This window comes from Scleropages formosus, chromosome 15 (genome assembly GCF_900964775.1).
Source record: "Scleropages formosus chromosome 15, fSclFor1.1, whole genome shotgun sequence".
Taxonomy (NCBI): domain Eukaryota; kingdom Metazoa; phylum Chordata; class Actinopteri; order Osteoglossiformes; family Osteoglossidae; genus Scleropages; species Scleropages formosus.
This window is the reverse complement of record NC_041820.1, coordinates 262083-275244: the sequence shown is the minus strand read 5'-3', so window position 1 is coordinate 275244 and position 13162 is coordinate 262083. Positions and strand designations below refer to the sequence as shown.

The 13162-nt window shown below is 54.1% G+C and overlaps 1 protein-coding gene across 3 annotated transcripts; it reads right to left on the bottom strand.

Moving 5' to 3' along the window:
* Positions 1 to 83: 83 nt before the first annotated feature.
* On the bottom strand, positions 84 to 12340 carry LOC108931270 (sodium-dependent lysophosphatidylcholine symporter 1-B-like). Of its 3 annotated transcripts, none has more exons than XM_029258437.1 (14): positions 12279 to 12340; positions 7466 to 7588; positions 6889 to 7013; positions 4106 to 4229; positions 3940 to 4018; positions 3675 to 3850; positions 3495 to 3582; positions 3292 to 3413; positions 3129 to 3212; positions 2555 to 2638; positions 2347 to 2459; positions 2110 to 2253; positions 1123 to 1299; positions 84 to 982 (listed from the first exon to the last, which is right to left on the bottom strand). In XM_029258437.1, the coding sequence occupies exons 3-14, from the start codon at positions 6978 to 6980 to the stop codon at positions 928 to 930; spliced, it is 1338 nt and encodes a 445-aa protein (XP_029114270.1). In that variant the 5' UTR covers positions 6981 to 7013; positions 7466 to 7588; positions 12279 to 12340; the 3' UTR covers positions 84 to 927. The 3 variants fall into 3 exon arrangements, with proteins under 3 accessions (XP_029114270.1, XP_018602456.1, XP_029114269.1); XM_018746940.2 differs by lacking the exon at positions 12279 to 12340 and adding an exon at positions 10211 to 10449; XM_029258436.1 differs by lacking the exon at positions 12279 to 12340 and adding an exon at positions 9912 to 10036.
* Positions 12341 to 13162: the final 822 nt, after the last annotated feature.

Sequence of the window (13162 nt, the reverse complement as noted above, 5' to 3'; positions counted from 1 at the left end):
CTTTACCGTGCAGACTAATCCATCACGTCTGCAGACACGTGGGTCACACAGAAAGCAGAGGGGGGCCGAAACGGGTTCGAATGGTTTCCAGCAGAACCTCATCCCTGCTGTTTTTATTCAGTTTGACACATTTTCATACAGCACTTTATTGAGAACGTACACCCTTCCTAGCAGGTTCCATTACCACGGTACAGGCAAACTGTAAAGTCCTTGTGAAGCATTAAGAGTGGAATAAAATCACGTTCATATATGCGCCCGTTTCTCCTTCATGGATGACAAAAATGGACACGGACACACACGCGCGCACGCACGCACGCACGACGAGTCCATCAAAATTTAACACTGCAGAAAGAATTTCACATTCAGAACGATACAAGTTGGGGCTTCATGACTCCACTCTGCTTCTCTGATCATCTAGTGGCACAGAATAAAGTTCAGAAATAACATTTATTTATAACACATATTCATGTTCACACTACTACAGAGCAGCTTTGCCCTTGGCACCTGCACCACACACACACACACACACACACACACACACACACACACACACACACACACACACGGAAGGAGTGGACTCTGGTCACTTAACATTGGCCTTCTCCACACTTCCAGCTAAAGGGATGTCACAGTGCCACCTTCCAAAGGATGACCCCACCTCACACACACCCACCCATATCAAAGTGTCAACTACACTACACTAGTGCTTCAACTACACTGTAAACACTGAAAACCTCAGTTCCTGACTCACTCAGTCCCACATTGCTCAGTTTTCCGGTTCGAACCCTAACCCTCTCACACGCAGAGTGTTCATTAGTGCAACGGCCCACAGGAGGGAGACGCACAGCATCCCGTTTCGGCAGGCGCCTCTCCCCCCAGTGCTCCACCATGATGCTCCCCTGCTGGCAGTCTTCCAGGTCGCTGTCATTAAACCACGGTGCCCGTTTCCATGGAGTCCGTCTCCGAGTCCGGCTGCTTGTTCCTGTAGGGACCCCACAGAGCCGCTCAGAGCTGGAAGGCTGTGAGTTCAAGACCCTTGAGCAGTGCTGCTGTGAGCACAGTGGTGGTCTTTAGTCACCGTGAGCGAGTGAGTGAGTGAGCGAGCGAGTGAGTGTCCCTTACCTGAGCTCCCGCAGCAGCTTGCGGTTGCCCTGCCGCCGCTGCTCGTCAATGGGGTACAGCCTGAAGATGAGGAGGCCGACGAAGATGAGCACGATGGGCACAGGGGACACGAGTATCCTCAGGGTGAAGTCCACCAGGGGCGGCTGGACAGAGCTGCCCGTCACATAGCCTGAAAACCTGGGAATGGGGTGGGGGTGGTTCACAGGCGTGGGGGGGAATTTAAGCCTCTGCACACATCATTGGTGCTTTAACTATTTGGTCATGGGGGCAGCTAGTAGCTTAGTGGTTAGAGATACTGCCTTTGCACCTAAAGGTTACAGGTTTGAACCCCATCTCAACCAAGGTACACACACACACACACACACACACACACACACACACTTTCCAAACCGCTTGTCCCATACAGGGTCACGGGGAACCGGAGCCTAACCCGGCAACTCAGGGCATAAGGCCAGAGGGGGAGGAGACACACCCAGGACGGGACGCCAGTCCATTGCAAGGCACCCCAAGCGGGACTCGAACTCCAGAGCCACTGGAGAGCAGGACCCGGTCCAACCCACTGCGCCACCGCACCCCCTCAACCAAGGTACTTACCCTAAATTACTGTGGTAAAATTACCCAGCTGTATAAATGGGTAAATAATTGTAGGTAGACTGACATTGTAAGTCACACACACATCATCCAAAACCACTTGTCCCAAGTGGGGTCGCAGCAAACCAGAGCCTAACCTGGGACACACACACCCAAGACGGGACACCAGTCCGTCGCAAGGCACTCGAAGCGGGACTCGAACCCCAGACCCGCCAGAGAGCGGGACCCGGTCCAACCCACTGTGCCACCGCACCCCCACATTATAAGTCGATTTGGAGAAAAGCATCAGATAAAGGAATAAATGTATGTAATATAAATCAGCTGCCTGGGTCAACCTCGTCCACACAAGGGCTGTGTGTGCGTGCGTGCGTGAGAGACAGAGAGGGAGGCACTCACGACAGGCTGAGGGTGGACACGCCGAGCGACACTCCGGATGCGAACTTGGTGAAGAACACGTAGGAGGAGTAGAAAATGGCCTCGTGGCCCTGCAACTCTGGGTTCTTCACCCTGAAGTCGTCCACCACGTCAGGCAGCATGGACCTGCGGAGCAGGGACACGGGGCGCAGTGACCTTCGCTGCCATGCGAGGGTGCCGCCGCCGCCACTACTCACCCCCATCCCTGCTGCGACCTACCAGGGAAGGAGGAAAGCCACCGCCACGCTGGCACCCGCTGCCACCGAGCACAGGTACGCCACCAGCAGGCTGCTCTGGACACATGCGATGAGGACCATGAAGGGCACCGCCCACTACAGGAGCCCCAAACACACAGTTAGAGCAGGAGGCCCCGAGGGTGCCGGTGCAGATTACAGTGTCTTGCCGTAGGCTACGAGCTCATGCTTACCGTGACGCCGACATACACGGCTGTCTTCTTCCCGAAGCGGATCAGGAAACGGTGCCAGAGCGGGATGCTCAGCGTGGCGGAGAGCTGGAACACAGAGTGCGGTTCAACCCGGAAGGTCGTCGAGTCGGGACCCCAGCGGTCAACACAATCAAACGAGCAACCGGTAACGACTTGTCAACTTCCTTCTTCCATCATCTTCATCTCCACCAACATCCCTCTTGCACCACGTTTCCTCGGGAGTGAGAGGGAACCCAGGACTGACACAGTACAGGTAAGTACCTGGATCCAGAGTACTACAGCAGGACTGGGATTCAAACCCAGAACCTTCAACTGCTGCATGAGCGCTCTAGCCACTGCACTACCTGCTGACCCTTGGAGCTGTGCACCTCCGGGATAACATGCTGCTTCGGTCCATCATTCTAAAACCAATGAGCCCAACCTGGGAGGGACGGCTGCCATAGAAGTATGGCCGAGAAGCAGTTTCCATGGCAACGGAGCGAGCGCTGCATAAATGGGGCCTTTTGTTCAAGCAGGTCCTGGAGGAGCCGCAAGGGGGGGTGGGGGGGGGACTCACCATGATCACCAGCAGAATGTTCTGGTAGTCGCCAGCCAGGCTGAGGCTGTAGGTGCAGAAGAGGGCGATGTTGCCCTCCAGCAGCTGTCAAAAGGGGGCACAGACACACAGGTGAGTCTCCTTGACCTCTGACCATCACTCCCAGGCGTTGCCCTGCACTCACCATGAAGGCCAGAGATGTGAAGAGGAAGCCCATGACCAACGTGGCGTAAGGTCCGTGCCCCATCACCAGCTTGAGGCCCCTATAGAAGGACAGGGGTTTCGCCGACGGGGAGGGGCTGCAGTCTGGGGACATGGGACACTGCTCAACGTCGGCCTTACGTGACATTTCAGGACGGGTCTCAGGGCCCCACCCCCCGCACGTACCATATTCCCGGACCCCCAGCAGCAGGACGACGGCACACAGGACATAGATGGCACAGGTGACCCCAGACGCTACCATGTACGCCTGTTTCTGAGAGGGGGGTAGCAGCAGAAAAGAGGGTGTCAGAAGGTGCAGTGCAGCCCTTCTGCCAGCAGGGGGAACAGCCCTTCTTTGACACCCACTGTGTAGTCGAGGCAGGCGTGCGAAACGTTGGCATCTGCTCCTGCTGGGGACGCCGAGGCGTTGAAGACACCTGGTTCGTCCACGACTTGGGCTTTGCAAAACGCATTGGCTCCGCCCACAATCTGCCCCTGGATTGCCGTGCCGACGACTGTGCCCAGCACCTCCATGGTCATGCCTGCGGGGGGGGGGAGCGTGAGCCGTGGGGGTCACTGCGTAGGCTCCCTGTGGGTGCTGGGGGCGTGGCTGGTGGGCGGCATCACTCACGGTATGCAGTGGCCGAGTCCCGCTCCCTCTGCTCGGAGCTGATGAACATGGTGAGTGCCGAGTAGGGCACGTGGAAGCACTGCGGGGCCACGGGAAAAACACGAGTCAGTCAGCAAGCATCCATGGAAACAACGGCAGGTACCCTGGTTCCCATAGCAACGCTCACCGTCTGCAGCGTCTGGAAGAGGCAGAGGAACACAAGGTACCACAGGACCTTGCCCTGCTCAAAGGGCGGGACCCACCAGACCAGGAAGTAGCTGAGCACAGCCAATGGGGTGGAGAGGACGATCCTGCAGAGTGACAGGCAGGTGGAAGGAACCAATCAGCAGGGAGAGAGAGAGAGGAGAGGATGAGCAGTGAAGGATAACTAGATGCTCCAACTTGGAAAAGGAACATTTTGTACAGATAGGTTTGACTGAAATCTTGTTTTTTTTAAACCATAATTATACATCTTTTTATTCGTTGAGGGACTTGTCTGTTCACTTTCACACGATCTGAGTCACTCACTGTCCCAGTGTAACTACTGAGAGACCAGGAAACAACACACCTGCTGTCTAGGACTGTTTGCTGGAAACCAGCAGGGTAAACATTGCAGAGCAGTCAGAGCAGGGTACTGCAGAACTTCCTGTATGCGCAACATAAGAGTCGAGAAAGTGCTCTAACCAGGTCTCGACCCCACACCTGCAGTCTCAGTTCTGGTTTGGAAAGTTCATGAGCCAAGCCTGATTGCACTTCTCTCCAAGTACAAAGAAAACACTGAACGGGTAAGCCAATCAGAGCTGGGCACATCAGACACACCCACATAGCCGTAGCCAATCAGAGAGGGTCACAGGCACACCCACATAGCCACAGCCAATCAGAAAGGGGCACAGACACACCCACTTAGCCACAGCCAATCAGAGCTGGGCACATGGTGCTGATCCAATGGCAACTCCTGCTTTAGAGATCTGTGTGGCCAGTCAGAGTTGGGCTCGAACCTTCAACCTTCAGTTACAAGTCCATGTCCTTTACCACTATGTTCCCAACTGCAGGGTCACGTTCTCAGAGAACGTGTGCGTGCGCACATACACACACGTGAAGCAAGTGGTGGGTAAAAACACGCAAAGCATGCTTCTCACCATGTGCACTTCTGCCCTGTATGTTACACACTCACACACACCGCTAGGGGGGAGTGTGTGTCAGGTTTGGCTTGAGACTGAAGCTGATGGTTGAACACCGCACACCGAAGAAGATTCCCTGCAGATCCATTCGCTCCCCGTTCGCTGCGAAGAGTGTGTCGCCGAGCGCTCGGGTACAAGGGCCCTGTCAGTCACCTGCTCCCCTGTCCCGTCCTCGTGTGACCCCAGCGCAGAGTGACAACGAGCTGTGGAGCGGATGCGTTTCCAGGGGAAGTGGCGCATTATCCTGCCGGATGGGCGTCTCTCTCTCAGTGAGTCTCACAGGAGGGCTTCAGATCACATCCCAGCCTGGCAGGGCCTAGGAAGTGCTGGAGTGTCACATGACTCAGCACTCAGAGCCCCGCTTGGCCTCTCGGGCACAAACCCACAACGGCTCACCGGAAACACGAGGTGTTCTGACCAGTGCGGCGAACAGAGGCTCACAGACCCCCCGCCACAGCCTGACCTACAGTAACCTCCCGCTGAGCCGCCTTGCACCTGAGGAGCGCCAGGCTCTAGCACTACGGACACCGTGCTCACAACTGATTGGACAAGAAACAATGGTGTGTTGTGGGAGGACCAATGACGGTTCGAGCCCCTCGCAGAGCCCCGCTCCTTCAGGCTTTATTCACAAATTCATCTCGAGAGGGTATCGCACACAGCATGTTACTGCAGGTGTTAATTAAATCCCAGATATTTACAAGACTTGATCAACCAGTACACCCCAGCCAGACCCCTTCGCTCCCCTACTTCTGCTCGCTTGGTGATCCTGCGCATGAAAGGTCCAAAAGCACGGAGGTTCTCGGTTCTGGCTCCGTTGTGGTGGAACGACCTCCCCCTCTCACTCAGAACTGCTGAAACTCTGTCTATATTCAAGAATGATCTGAAAACTCACCTTTTCCAGACCCGCTTCGCCCAAGATCTCTCCAGTTCACGTAAGGTGTAAATGTTCATCCACTGTAACTTTATGATCATCCCCAGATAAGCCTTTACACAGCCGCTACTCCTGTATCGTATGTGAATGTCTGTGTACCTTTTTATTAAAAAAAACTGTAGGAAGGTGATCAGGGTTAGTCTATCCTGAGTTTTATGCACCTACTCATGTGATGAACATCGGTGCATCAAGGGGAAAGTAACAAACTAGGTTTACTTAAGAATCACACGTCTGCAACTATGTCTCTTTCTCCCAATGTAATGAGCACATTGTATTTCTCCGAGATGTTCGTCGCTTTGGAGAAAAGCATCTGATAAGTGAATAAATATAAATGTAAATATGTGGAATCATTAGACACATCATTATGGAAGTTTAACCGGCAATAAAAAGTGTGATTACTTTCACCGAAATAACTCCATCACTTTTCTTGTGTTTATTATTATTATGATCATTATTTCCTTCCCAGTTTTAGGCGTTTCCCGTGACTCCACTGGACGCAGAGCGTCGGTGTGACATGTCCCCCACATCATCACTTCCTGTCACTGCTCACACCCCCACAAGCAGCTCTCCTTTACTATGTGGGAGGAGTAAAGAGTAAAGTGGCTCCTTAGGGCCCTGTCCTATTTTCCTTTGGTAAATGGTGTGTGTGTGTGTGTGTGTGTGTGTGTGTGTGTGTGTGTGTGTGCGCGCGCGCATACGCAGGCGTAATGTTCCTACCGCCCTGCAAAATCACCCCCCAACGACCCCACCACCCTCACTGCTCATGTACCCGAGTGTGGGGTACCGAGAGAGGTGTGTTTGAGTGTGACACACACCGGCGCCAAGGTGTGAGCGACTGGGGGGGAGGGGGGCACCTACCAAGGCATCATGCGGCCGATGCGGGTCCATCTGCTGCGGCTCACCAGGAAGCCGATGGTGGGGTCCGTCACGGCGTCCCAGGCGCGGCCCATGAACAGGATGATGGAGGTGCAGAAGGGGTCCAGCTGTAGGACACACACACACACACACACACACACACACACACACACACACACACACACACACACACACACACACACAGTCCATAAAGCAGAGGACGTTTTCCCGCTCGAGCAGCTCGAGAGCCCGAGGTGACCGGTTCCGACTGTGCGAGCGGTCAACGCTACTGTGGTTAGCAAATGGGTTTAAGGGACAGCAGTGGACACGGGGGACGCAGGAGTCTGCAGGATGTCAGCATCCCCTTAATTGCTCCCTCTTCTTACCACTGTAACACTCAGCGGGGCTCCGGCACGCTGCCATTTGGAGTAATCCCAACCCGGACCTGGAACCACGGCACCGGCTTCCACGGCAAGTCACATGCTGAGCTTAGAGCTGACCCCCCACCCCCACACTCCCCCCACAGGGGCCCCATTGTTCCCCGAGACACGGGGCCCCCGGCAACCAGGCGTTCGCTCACCTGCGCTACATCCAGCAAGTAGATCTGCAGGAAGAAGCCCAGGGCGCTGCCCGTGATCTGGTAGGGAGCTCCGCCGATGGCATAGCACAGCTTGTGGCACACGGAGAGCTGGATCCTCGCACCCTGATGGGGGGTGGGGGCAGACACAGGTGAGACATGTACAGTCCGACAAGACACACCTTCAGCTCCGGACGCTTGGTCGTCCCACTCTTAACAGCTCCAACATCTTACCGCTTATTAGTTAGTAGTTTTGTTCCTGACGTGGTGGAATGAGCACCCTGTGTCCCTCAAAGCTACTGAATCCTTCTCAGATCCAAGACCTTCAGGGCCACTTCTCACCCGATCTCCTGACAGCTCCATAAATGAGTCCAACATCATCTGTTATGATTATCTATTTGCTGTTTGAATGTCACACTTAGTAGGGGGTGCGGTGGCGCAGTGGGTTGGTCCTGCTCTTTGGTGAGTTTGGGGTTCGAGTCCTGCTTGGGGTGCCTTGCGACAGACTGGCGTCCTGTCCTGGGTGTGTCCCCTCCCCCTCCGGCCTTACGCCCTGTGTTGTCAGGTTAGGTTCTGGCTCCCCGCAACCCCGTGTGGGACAAGCGGTTCGGGCAATGACGTGACATGTCACACTTATAGGAACTACTGGAGGGATGTGAACCAGCAACAAGGTGGTGTCAGACCGCCTTTGTTTACCCTCAGTTGTGAATAAATGTCTGTAGAAAACAGATACCTGTGATATGAACGTAATATGTCCATTTGTACATTTTCAAGGTAAATGTAGACCATGTGAGCTGAGAGCCCCGCCCCCTCCCCAGGAGGGAGGTCATTTCAGGATGAGTTACAGGTCAGTGGCCTGGAGGGAACAGCACGACACCATGAGTGTGAGGATCTGCTGGAGTTGCCTACTGCTTGCTGTGCGTTCTCTCACACACTCTGGACGGCAGCAGAGCCTTGGCCTTTCCGTGACTGATGGGTGGCGCAACAGTACGAGAATCACATTAACGCGCATCGCTGCGCAAGTGCAGTTGGGCCAAACTCCACCCACTGGCAGCTCATGACTGGCTTTCACAATGGGATTCTGGGTAGGTTTAACATTCCAGCCCAGCAAGTGCGCCAGAAATTGGGAAGGAGTGAGGAGGGTGGTATTTCCTGTGTGTTTTCTCTCTCACACACACACACACACACACACACACACACACTCTCTCCATGGAACTAGAACTTCCCCAAGCGATCGGAGATGTAACGGAAGCTGACGAGAAGGGAACCAGAGCTGCTCCACACACCATTTTCACACAGATTATGAGGAGCACCTCCATCATCTGCTTCCCTTCTCGTCAGCTTCCATTACTTCCCCGATCGCCTGGTGCCACAGAACTGCGGCCGAGGACCAAGTTCAGAGAGAGAGTCAGACGTCTGACATTCCTCTGAGATCCGTCTCCCCCGCCCTTGGGGTTAGTTCCCTGCGCTGGGGGTCTCTTCTCCAGCCAGAAGCTGCCCTTGCAGAGCTCTGCTGCAGCTGCCCTTCCATTTATGAGCAGTTCCCTCCAAAAGCTCTGGTTGAAAGCGAGCTTCACTCATTGCTTCCTCAGTCAGATTCTGGAGAACCTGAGCTGAACGGCCAAGAACCACCAAACACCAGTTGACCACCGGCTCCGTACAAGTCCAAGAAGCCAAGAGATGTTGCGCAGGAGCTCCTGTGGCAAGGAGATAAGCTCCAGCCCATGGAGAATCGCCTCTGCAGGTGTAGGTCATCTGAAGGACCTTCTGGACACAAAACTTCCTTCAAATTCTCCAAACCAAACGTGCTGCCCAAAAGCATTTACGAAGCACTGATCGCAAAGAAGGTGGTGTGAGCAGGGTAAATGCAGTGAAAGAAAGGTGAAATGAGGCATCGCAGGGTGGATGTGTCAACTGTCTGTCTGAGCTCTTGGGGAAGGGAGACGTGGACAGCGATATAATTCATGGTGCTGAGGGACATGTCACGCGTGGGCATGAACTGCAATTCTTTTAGGGTTCAACTCTACACAGCGGTGTTTCAACAGCCACAAGTCACACTTGTCTCTGTGTGTGTGTGTGTGTGTGTGTGTGTGTCTCTATAGAGTGAAAGGTTTCTTTTCCTAGGAAGAACGAACCAAAGGGCCAAAGTCACCCTGATCAACAGTGACCGTTATTAATATGCGCACTACTTATTATAGCAACATTCTCAAACGGCCTCGGGGATTCGAACACACACCATCATGGACAATATTAAGCCGGTACCGATCAGTGAGCAATCAGTGTCCAATCGGCAGCCAATGGGATGCGGTGCAGCTGTAACGCGACACCCGCGCGGACGCCGCACAAAGGAGCCGCCGCCGCCGCCGCTCGTTTCGGCTCGTTCGCCCGACGCAGTAACACAGTTACAGTAAAATTGCAGTAAGAGGTAGAGTGAATCGTCTCCACTCACGCAGAACAAGACGAAGGACCCCCTGCAGACACAACAAACAGCGGCGCCGCTTCGAAAAGCGCTCGATGATGATGACCACCGATGACCACGGGCTCCCGAGGAGGATCGCGCTCTTCGGTGGGAAACGAAGTAGTGAAATACCGTGGTGAATTCACCCCGGCGGCTGTGGCCACGTGCCGTGCCGAGCGCGGGGTTCCCCCTCCCCCAGCACGTGGCCGGCGCCGCGTAGCGCTTCACACACGTCACGCGTGTGTTTCCTCGGAACACGAGAGACTCACGAGAGGTGATGCTGCTCTCACCTGTGTGCGCGCGCTCGCGGCCGCTTTGCGCTGCAGTAGAGCGTTGCTGTGCTCCACTCCCTGTCCTCGAGCCATCGTCACACACACCCCACACACTGAGCAGGCGGCGCCACCGATACACACAAACACACACACTGGTCCGGGGAGATGGAGAAAAGTAAAAAGGAAAAAAGTAACTATACAAACAAAGGGGTGAGGGAGGGAGCGAGAGAGAGAGAGAAAGAGAGACCGATCACGTCCACGCGACCGCCGCTCTCTTCTACGCCACGATATAATAGGTCGGTCGGAGTGAGTGGGCGGAGCCCGCGGCGCGTGAGCTGCTGTCGTCCCAGCGGCCGGCCGCGCTCCATCGCCGAGGGATCGGGTCAAATCCCGGGTGACGGGGTTCGAGACCCTTTCTGCACCACACTCCCGGGCTCCTCAATAATTCATTTCATGTTTCTTCGTTTCCCTCTTAAATAGTCAGTAAACATCAAACTTGTGTTGACAGACACACACACACACACACACACACACACACACACACACACACACATTTTCAGAACCGCTTGTCCCATGATACGGGGTCGCGGGGAACCGGAGCCTACCCGGTAACACAAGGCGTAAGGCCGGAGGGGGAGGGGACACACCCAGGACGGGACGCCAGTCCATCGCAAGGCACCCCAAGCGGGACTCGAACCCCAGACCCACCGGAGAGCAGGACCCGGTCCGACCCGTCCAACCCACTGCGCCACCGCGCCCCCCTCAGTTGACTGACAGGTCACCCAAAAAGAACATTCCTCGCGCCAGCAGGTGGCGCAGCGGAGCTGCACTGGAAGCGCACGGGTTCCCTGGACCAAGCCTAGGTACCTGGCGCGAATTACTAGAGTAAAACGCTCCCCGTGCCGTATGAAGGGCTGAACGCGCCTCCAGGGTTTCTCTTCTTCATACTGTGGTAAATCGCAGTAAACCTTGTTCGTGCCGCTGCGCTGGTGTTTGGTGCGCGAGTGTGTGGGGAACGAGAAGGTCTGGAAGCATAATTTTGAATATTTACAGTATGTGCCGAAGTGCACGATACTGTGTTTGTACACACTGTACCATGGCATGGTTTTACTGACTTGTTGTGCACTTCTGTTGCTCGTCTGTTCTGTGCCTGATGTTCTCCACTCGTCCTTCTCACCTCCTTGTATTATGTAATCATGGCTTTTTATTATTGTTTTGTGTGATGTCTGAGGTGAATTGATTGCTGAGCTGGTGAAGCAAGACAAATTTCTGTGCAAACAGACGGTGTTCTCTTATCTTATCTTATCTTATCTTATCTCCTCACCTTCGTTTTTCCTACTTTAGGAAAAACCCGCCACAAAGTGGCACTAAATACTAATATCTCTGCACAGGGAACATATTTACATATTTGCACGTTTCTAGAAACATTCTTCCTCGTTCTCTTGAATGCATTAAAAAGAAATCAGCCGTGTGTGTGTGCGTGTGTGAGAGAGAGGGAGAGAGAGTTTGTTACTGTAAAATTCTTTTATTTTTGCAACAAATGCCCCTTTTTGCTGTACAGAACTTCCCTAATCGAGGTACATGCCCCGAACTGATACAGTAAAAGTTACCCTCCTCTATCAAGGAGTGAATCAATGTAATCACTGTCGAATGAATGAATGAAAGAATGAATGAATGTCGCTGTGTTCGCTGCCCTGCAGTGTGTGTCTCTGTCCTGCAGGGGGAGCCACGAGCTCAGTACTCTAGAGAGCAGTGGCCTGAGTGCTGCAATAAAGTGTGTGATGATGTGGGAAAGGGGGTGCGGTGGTGCAGTGGGTTGGACCACGGTCCTGCTTTCCGGTGGGTCTGGGGTTCAAGTCCCGCTTGGGGTGCCTTGCGACGGACTGGCGTCCCGTCCTGGGTGTGTCCCCTCCCCCTCCGGCCTTACGCCCCGTGTTGCCGGGTTAGGCTCCGGCTCCCCGCGACCCCGTATGGGACAAGCGGTTCTGAAAATGTGTGTGTGTGTGTGTGTGTGTGTGTGTGTGTGTGTGTGTGTGTGTGTGTGTGATGTGGGAAAACAGCTGACCCCCAGTCAAAGTTCACTTACCTTCTTCGGTGTGTCAGCATCACCTGTAGAAAGCCCTTGGCCCAGCGCACACACACGCAGCACTGATGCAGCACTGACGCAGCTCCAGCACACTGGTAGAACATGTGCTACAGTGCCCTGCGTGCTCCTAAGGACCTTTACATGAGTCGGCGATCATCGCCCCCTTCATTATAACATTACACCTGTGCGCTGTTCCACTGTAGCCATTTATAGAGCGCAGTACTTTTTACCGCAGCGCCTCTCGGAGAAGCTCTTCGGTCAGCGCTCGCTGTCACTGCACTCGGCCCTGGAGACACAGCGAGGTCAGTCGGTCGCTCAAGGTTAATCTGCGTACAACACTGGGATGCAGAGCGAGGAGTTTCCCAGCAGCAGCGTTTCACCAGGAAGTACCGACATAAGTGTTTCCAGATTAAAGGAGGGAAACCAGAGCGTGACACCGCAGCCCTGAACATCTCGTACGCATGTGTTTGGACCGGAGCCAAACACATTGTGTAAACATGGCTTCCTGCATAATCACAACCCCCCAGTGTCATGTATCAGTGTTCTCCTTCTTCAGGGAGGGAAATATCTACATGTGGCTTTATCAGGAGATCAATCCAGGCGTTTCCAGTTTGGCGTCTCGATGTCCGTAAACAACAGCACTGCTGCGCTGTCACCCTGACGTTTATGGAAAGCTCTGGAAAGTTCATCTAGGGTGAAACCCTGCTCAGCTTAGCAAACTATGAACATTTGAAAAAGCCAAACAAGTTGTGTCTAAGTAGCATCACACCTTTCTCACCTTTGTGGGCAGCGGCTCAGACACAGGAGACCAACTCCCTGTCCAGTGTCCAGCCCTGGACCACTAAATACACTCCATACATTACATTTATATTTATTCACTTATC